This window comes from Heterodontus francisci, chromosome 2, assembly GCF_036365525.1.
Source record: "Heterodontus francisci isolate sHetFra1 chromosome 2, sHetFra1.hap1, whole genome shotgun sequence".
Lineage (NCBI taxonomy): Eukaryota > Metazoa > Chordata > Chondrichthyes > Heterodontiformes > Heterodontidae > Heterodontus > Heterodontus francisci.
Window position 1 is genome coordinate 29,979,554 of NC_090372.1, and position 8,186 is coordinate 29,987,739.

General features: G+C 48.3%; 1 protein-coding gene across 1 annotated transcript; it reads right to left on the reverse strand.

Annotated features, from left to right (window-relative positions):
* Positions 1–4,677: 4,677 nt before the first annotated feature.
* LOC137380556 (uro-adherence factor A-like) lies at positions 4,678–7,919 on the reverse strand. The gene is made up of 2 exons (XM_068052558.1): positions 7,833–7,919; positions 4,678–6,624 (listed from the first exon to the last, which is right to left on the reverse strand). The coding sequence occupies exons 1-2, from the start codon at positions 7,917–7,919 to the stop codon at positions 4,678–4,680; spliced, it is 2,034 nt and encodes a 677-aa protein (XP_067908659.1).
* Positions 7,920–8,186: the final 267 nt, after the last annotated feature.

Below are 8,186 nucleotides of genomic sequence, written 5' to 3' on the forward strand. Positions count from 1 at the left end.
AGCAGAGCTAAACACTGCAAATACTCCAATGGCACTTTCTATGGACAATTAGCCATTTTCTTTCTCATACCTAAATTTTGCTGAAATTAAGGAAGGTGGAAATTTTAGCTCCCCCATTACATTGGGAGTGAGTCAAGGGCAGTAAAGGAGCATCGATGGCAATTTACGTAATCCCAGAAGCACAGAACTGCCAAATTAATAATATTCTAAGACCTGCTTCTCGCCATCCCTTTATCTTACACTGGATCTGATCATTTCCCAACATGTGCTGCCCATGAATATTGGGCTGGAATGCAAGTAAGCAGTCATCTTTGTTAGTGATAACAACAATATAATGAAAAAAACTTGCATTTACATAGCGCCTTTCATGACTTCAGGACATCTCAAAGCACTTTACAGCCAATGAAGTGTAATCCCTGTTGTAATGTAGGGAATGCAGCAGCCAATTTGCACAAAGCAAACTCCCACAAACAGCAATATGATAATAGCCAGATAATCTGTTTTTGTGATGTTGATTGAAAGATACATATTGGCCAGGATACCATGCCTGCTCTTCTTGGAAATGGTGTCATAGGATCTTTTATATCCACCTTGGACAGCAGAGAGGGCCTCAGTTTATTGTCTCATCTGAAAGACAGCACCTCTGACAGTGCCACACTTCTTCATTACTGCACTTGAATGTCAGCATAGATTTTTGTGCTCAAGTCATTGGACTGGGGCTTGAACCCACAACCTTCCGAATGCTACCAACAGAGCCACAACTGGCAGCATCCAGTTTAATCTGGTTTAATGTTCCGCCAGACTCTGAATTTGTACCATTTCCTCTTCTGACCATCATCTTCTGGTATTTTTAGAGAAAGAGGACCTGCAAATTATGTTATATGAAGATTGATGTACCAATGCTTAAAACATTGGTTTTCAATTCTTTTGCTTGTTATTTTAATGGAGAGGTTAACTCATTAAACTTTGACGATTTGGCCCTCTCTTTTCTCATGCTCCTCAGAAGGATCAGCAGAGAGGGAGAGAGCTGCAGCTACAGGCAGCAGCAGCCAGAGGGGCAGCAAGTGCACCAGACACAGGGGTGGGGGGGCGGGGAGAAAACGGAGGAGAAGGGCGCAGAAGGGCTTGCAACCAGCCTCCTGTGAGGAGAAGAGGTTACCCACCACAGAGGTTCTACTGATTGAGGCTCAGCTACCTTCAGATGTCAGAGCAGCAGTGTCACCAAAGACTCTGCCTCTCCAGTGATATGGTCACAGAACTGTGCACCATGCTAGAGGACGAGATGAGCCCCATGGGAAATGGTAGCCACCCAATGCCAGTGGCGCTGAAGGTCACTGTCGCACTGAATTTCGACACCTCAAGATCATTCCAGGGATCCACTGGAGAGATGTGGGATCTCCTAATCTGTGGCTCATCGCTGCATCAAGATGATCACCAATGCCATGTTCAAGAGGGCCAGCCAATACGTGCGCTTTCGCACTGATGCAGAGTCAAGCTGGGAGGGCCGTAGGGTTCGGGCCCATTGCTGGATTCCCCCAGGTGCAGGGAGTCACTGCAGGCATGTGGCCAACAAGACTCCACCACACTAGGCAGCAGCCTTCATCAACAGGAAGGGCTTCTACTCAATCAAAGTACAATTGGTGTGTGACCACCACAAGCCTTCCTGCAGGTCTGTGCAAGGTTCCAGGGAAACAGTCACGGCTCCTATACACTAAGGCAGTGTCAGGTGCCAGACATTTTTAGGCCACCCACATCCTTTCAAGAGTGGATACTGGGTAACAAGGGCTACTCATTGAAGACACGGCAAATGATAAGATAAGAGCACATGGTGTATGGGGTAACATATTAGCATCAATAAAGGATTTGTTAGGTAACAGGAAGCAGAGAGTAGGGAATAATGGGTCTTTTTCAGCTTGGCAAACTAACTAGTGGAGTGCCGCAGGGATCAGTACTGGGCCCTCAAATATTTACAATCTATATCAATGACTTGGATGAAGAGAGTGAATGTATGGTAGCTAAATTTGCTGACCAGGCTCGAAGGTCCGAATGGCCTACTCCTGCTCCTATGTCATATGCTTGGAAGGAACCCTAGCATTGCTGCAGAGGAGAAATACAACATCCGCCATGGAACAACTCGAGCGACTATCAAGCAGGCCATAGCCCTTCTGAAGATGTGGTTCCGGTGCCTGGACAAATCTGGTAGCACCCTTCAGTATGGCCCAGCAAGGGTCTCCCATATTGTTATGCTGTGCTGTGCCATCTACAACCTACAGAGAGAGCATTTGACAAATGAGGATATCACTGAGCACAATGCCTTCTCCAACAATGAGGAGATGGAAGAAGATGATGAACAGGTCCAGGATGCTGATGAGGCCCAGGGAGCAAAGGTAAGGTGCCATGAGATACTCACAAGGGAGGCTCGTAATGTGCTAATACAGGCAAGGTTCACATGATCCTTAATGACAGATCCATGCAATTCAATATAGCTTCAGCACTCTGCAGTCCTGTTGCTGCTTCCTTCATTGATTTTACCATGTACCTGCACCTAGTTAGACATTGCACAGCATCACGGGGAATGCCTCAACCTCACTTGGAGTGCTCCCACCCATCAAACCCTTTGACGGAGCCAGTGTGCTCCTGAAGTCCCAGTGGCCCATAAGAAATGCAAGGTGACCTCAAGCCTTGCCACATCAGTCATTTCAATGATGATACAAAAGACTGTAAGGCTCGTGACTCAAAAAAAAAGTAACCAATGAACCCCAAGTGCATCGAGGTACTCTTCTGAAATCTCTTCTGTGTGATCCTACATAGTGTTCCCTCCAACTGCTATCAACTGAGGAGGAGGCAGGCTGCTGCCCTTGCTGCCCCGTGGCTTGGGATGACCTTGGCCATCGTCCTCAGGCTGCCTGAGGCCTGGAGGATCCCAGCACATTGAGGGCTTCCTGCACAAGTTGAGGAAGCACCTGTGTCACTGACGGAACTGCCAAGGGGCCGCTGTTCATGCCAGGAACGCCCTGAGAGGAGCCCCCAGATGCATCAGGCAGCTACTGCTCTTCCCTTTCAAGGCACACCTCTACCTCACTGCTTATCTGAGGAGAGTGAGGACCTGGTGGTGAGGTCAGATGCCTCACACCTACCCCTCCTTGCTGCACAAAGCTCATGGAGTTGGCGATGGCATGCAACTCCGCATGCTTCTCCAGATCCACTGAGTAGTTTGCTGGATGACATGACGGCACTCATGGTCAGGATAGACTCCTCCATCATCCATACCAGGATGCACATAGCCTCTGGAAGCTCCACCAAATGTTCCATGACCTCACACTGTAGCTTCAGCATCTGCCGGCTTGCTGACGACTCCAGAAGCACGTCATCAGCCTGAGGCTCAGCATTGCAGGGCCTTCCTATACAGACCTCCGAGTGTCAGTGGCTTCGGCTGTCATAGCCTCTGTCAGCTGCTCAGGTGTCTGTACTGTGTTAGTTAGATAGTTAGTTAGAGATTCAGCACTGAAACAGGCCCTTCAGCCCACCGAGTCTGTGCCGACCATCAACCACCCATTTACACTAATCCTACACTAATTCCATATTCGTACCACATCCCCACCTGTCCCTATATTTCCCTACCACCAACCTATACTAGGGGCAATTTATAATAGCCAATTTACCTATCAACCTGCAAGTCTTTTGGCATCTTTTGTTCACCAGATTGCGATCCCAGATCTACTCGTGAGCGGATACCACCGACATGAGAGTACCTGTGCTGATGGTGCATCCTCTAAGGCTCCACCCTCCTCATCAGAGGTGGGCATCTGTCCCCTGGTCTCTTGAGCTATCTGCTCTTCTCTTTGACCTGCATGAGAGGTTAATGCGCATTTCATCACGTCCTTTAGTCCACTCCAAGTGTGGAGCTCCATGTGGTCTGTGGTGGATACATGAGCATTATGCCTTGTTTTCACCAGAGGCCCTCTTGTGCCCATCCATTCGGCTACTCACTCTCTCATGTCTCCACCCATCTCACCATCTGTGTTGGAACAGCCCCCATGCTGTCCTCCAAGCTCCAGTGCCTCCTCCTCCATGGGAGTTAGGATCGCGAGGTTTGGGATGCTGCCACCAGTCTTCGCCCTTTCCTTGGCATTGTGAACAGTCTTTGCCTGCAAGCACATAGATAAGTGTTGTTAGTCACCCGACAGAGACACGCGAATCGCCTATGCTGTTGGCCACCTGACTGTCCATGATGGTGCCACAGGAATGCTGTCTGCATGCTGCCACTCAGAAGCAGCAGTGCAGGAGTCAACTGTGATGGACCCGGACCATTGACCAATATGTTGCCATGCCTGTGAAAACCAATGCTGCTGCCTGGCCATTGCCAGTGGCTGGGTAGGCATGGCCTTTGTACTGATTTCACAATCACCCCCAGTCACATATACAGCTGCAGGGTTGACTGTGTGCTGCACTTACCTTGATGGAACGCATGAGCTCATTGGCCCTCTTGCGGTACTACAGCCAGGTTCGAGGGCGACCCCACAGCTGCTGCCCTCCTCTGTGATCTCTATTAGACTTGTTTGGTTTGGGAGGCCAGTCTTCTCCTCCCATCACAGGGGAAGAGCTCCTCCCTCCTAGCCCGAGCAGCCTGGAGGAGAAACTGCAGGGAGGCATCAGTAAACCGTGGGGCCACTCGGATCATGGTTCTGCCATGCTTGTATCTCCAGTGCTGCTCAGGACTACAGTACTTCTCAGGTGTTCAATACTGCTCAGGTCTCCAATGCTGCTCAGGTATTCAATAGTGCTCAGGTGTTCAATACTGCTCAGGTCTTCAATGCTTCTCAGGTATTCAATACTGCTCAGGTGTTCAATACTGCTCAGATCTTCAGTGCTGCTCAGGTGTTCAATGCTGCTCAGGTCTTCAATACTGCTCAGGTGTTCAGTGCTGCTCAGGTGTTCAATGCGGCTCAGGTATTCAGTGCTGTTCAGGTGTTCAATGCTACTCAGGTGTTCAATACTGCTCAGGTGTTCAATGCTGATCAGGTATTCAATACTGCTTAGACATTCAATGCTGCTCAGGTGTTCAATACTGCTCAGGTGTTCAATGCTGCTCAGGTGTTCAATACTGCTCAGGTGTTCAATGCTGCTCAGCTTTTCAATACTGCTCAGGTGTTCAATGCTGCTCAGGAATTCAGTGCTGCTCAGGTGTTCAATGCTGCTCAGGAATTCAGTGCTGCTCAGGTGTTCAATGCTGCTCAGGTGTTCAATACTGCTCAGGTGTTCAATACTGCTCAGGTCTTCAATGCTGCTCAGGTGTTCAGTGCTGCTCAGGTATTCAGTGCTGCTCATGTTTTCAATGCTGCTCAGGTCTTCAATACTGCTCAGGTATTCAGTGCTGCTCATGTTTTCAATGCTGCTCAGGTATTCAGTGCTGCTCATGTTTTCAATGCTGCTCAGGTATTCAGTGCTGCTCAGGTGTTCAGTGCTGCTCAGGTGTTCAATGCTGCTCAGGTATTCAATGCTGCTCAGGTGTTCAATGCTGCTCAGGTATTCAATACTGCTCAGGTGTTCAATACTGCTCAGGTGTTCAATGCTGCTCAGCTTTTCAATACTGCTCAGGTGTTCAATGCTGCTCAGGAATTCAGTGCTGCTCAGGTGTTCAATGCTGCTCAGGAATTCAGTGCTGCTCAGGTGTTCAATACTGCTCAGGTGTTCAATGCTGCTCAGGTGTTCAATACTGCTCAGGTGTTCAATGCTGCTCAGGTATTCAATACTGCTCAGGTCTTCAATACTGCTCAGGTCTTCAATGCTGCTCAGGTGTTCAATACTGCTCAGGTCTTCAATGCTGCTCAGGTGTTCAGTGCTGCTCAGGTATTCAATACTGCTCAGGTCTTCAATACTGCTCAGGTCTTCAATGCTGCTCAGGTGTTCAATACTGCTCAGGTCTTCAATGCTACTCAGGTATTCAGTGCTGCTCAGGTGTTCAATACTGCTCAGGTGTTCAATACTACTCAGGTGTTCAATGCTGCTCAGGTGTTCAATGCTGCTCAGGTATTCAATACTGCTCAGGTCTTCAATGCTGCTCAGGTGTTCAATGCTGCTCAGGAATTCAGTGCTGCTCAGGTGTTCAATACTGCTCAGGTGTTCAATACTACTCAGGTGTTCAATGCTGCTCAGGTGTTCAATGCTGCTCAGGTATTCAATACTGCTCAGGTCTTCAATGCTGCTCAGGTGTTCAATACTGCTCATGTCTTCAATGCTGCTCAGGTGTTCAGTGCTGCTCAGGTGTTCAATACTGCTCAGGTCTTCAATGCTGCTCAGGTATTCAGTGCTGCTCAGGTGTTCAGTGCTGCTCAGGTGTTCAATGCTGCTCAGGTATTCAGTGCTGCTCATGTTTTCAATGCTGCTCAGATGTTCAATACTGCTCAGGTGTTCAATACTGCTCAGGTCTTCAATACTGCTCAGGTATTCAGTGCTGCTCATGTTTTCAATGCTGCTCAGGTCTTCAATACTGTTCAGGTATTCAATACTGCTCAGTTGGGTCTCCACTTTGGCAGGATGCTTCCAACATTCTCCTTTAAATATGGCTCCAGCACTTCCAGTGGCGTGACTTGATGCCGCCTGTGCCGCCTGAGTGGATGGCCCCTCTCAGACATTAATTGGACGCCTGCCACATAATTCAATTCACTCGGGCACCCACTGCCCGCGTAGGTACGGCTCCAGCTTCCGGTCTGGATGCTGGACCTCAGACCTTCTGGCAAAATTCAGCCCACATCTATTGTAGCTTTTTAACACAGTCATGTCATTATCATTTGACTTATAGATTTGCTGTTCAATCCACAGCAGCAGGCATGATGAGAACCCACATGGTGTATTCTGAACACAATTATTTAAAGGGCCAATCCAAAGATGGAGTCTGAAGGAGCTTGGAGTTAGAAGCAAAAGAGGAAGCAGTGTCAGTATGGAATCAGGATACACAAAGGCTGTGCTCCACTTTAATGGCTTCTCTATTGATGTGCTGCCGGGGGCAGTGAAATGTCAGAGAGAGATACCATTCCCCAGCAACAGGAGGAAGAGACCTGCTACTGACACCAAGAAGGCATGACTGAAAGTAGCATAGGAATGTATTGCCACCCTCCTGGATTCAGTACACAAGTGCTTTAATGCCCGAAGTAGGTCAGGAAAGGTGAGTACAGTTACACATTCACCTACATCATTCTGTGAGCATCACTTTAATCCATCACTCTACCTTCTCAAGCCTACTCCATCACATTACTCCTCACATCCAATAACCTTGCAGGTGCACCCATCCTTCTCTTACTGTGCACTTCCCCACATCTGCATCTATCCTTCTACCATTCACACTTACCCTCATCCTTATGCAATGTCATGCCTCTCCCTCATAGTCACCCTCACCAAATGCACTCCATTCATCAGGTGAACACATGCATTTATGTTCACTCATAGGTCTATTCTTTCCCTCATTGCAGGAGAAGCGAGCACAGAAGACGAGGAGGAGGCGGAGAACTGGAGGTGTTCCTCCAGGCATTTCACAACATACAAGCGGAGAGGGGGAGGTGCTGGAGATCAGTGGAGTTTCAACCCCGTGGCCATCGAAGATGGGGAAACAGGGAGCTTCTGATGATACAATTAAATATTAGATATCATACAGCACTCAGTCATATTGACTTTATTTCAACAGCGCATGAAATACGATCATCTTCATAATGATAATGTGCAACATAGTCTTACCTTGCCAGGACTAATTCAGGACTTTTATCTCCAAAGGGCCTTCAGGCCTGCAGCAGTAGTCAGTTGCCAACAATGATTCCTCAGAGGATCTGAGTTCTTACAAGCACCCGCTCATTCTGATTGGTGTCATCGCGGGTGAAGTTGGCATGATTACTGGCCTTGGCAAATGAGCCATCTGTCTTACACATTTGTAGGCCGTTGACTGCGATATCCTAGATATATCTCTGGCAGAACCCTGGAAGGGTGCATAGGCAAAAATGTTGAGGGCAGCGGTGGATTTGACAGCCACTGATAATGCATGGTCACCAAGTCCATTAGAGAGCAGATCTTCTTCTAGGAGATTGAAGACGTTTGCCACTACCTGACATGACAACTTGAGCAACCAGAGACACTACTGTTCAGATATTTCAAGAAACGCAGCCTCTGCCTGTAAACACTGTTTCAGGGGTAGTGCC

Bases quoted from the DNA above. Each gene is read 5' to 3' on its own strand.
- LOC137380556 (XM_068052558.1), bottom strand. From the start codon at position 7,919: ATGTGTAAGACAGATGGCTCATTTGCCAAGGCCAGTAATCATGCCAAC. The intron at 6,625-7,832 runs GTAAGAACTCAG...AATGTCTGAGAG, and splicing joins ATCAGAATGAGCGGGTGCTT to GGGCCATCCACTCAGGCGGC.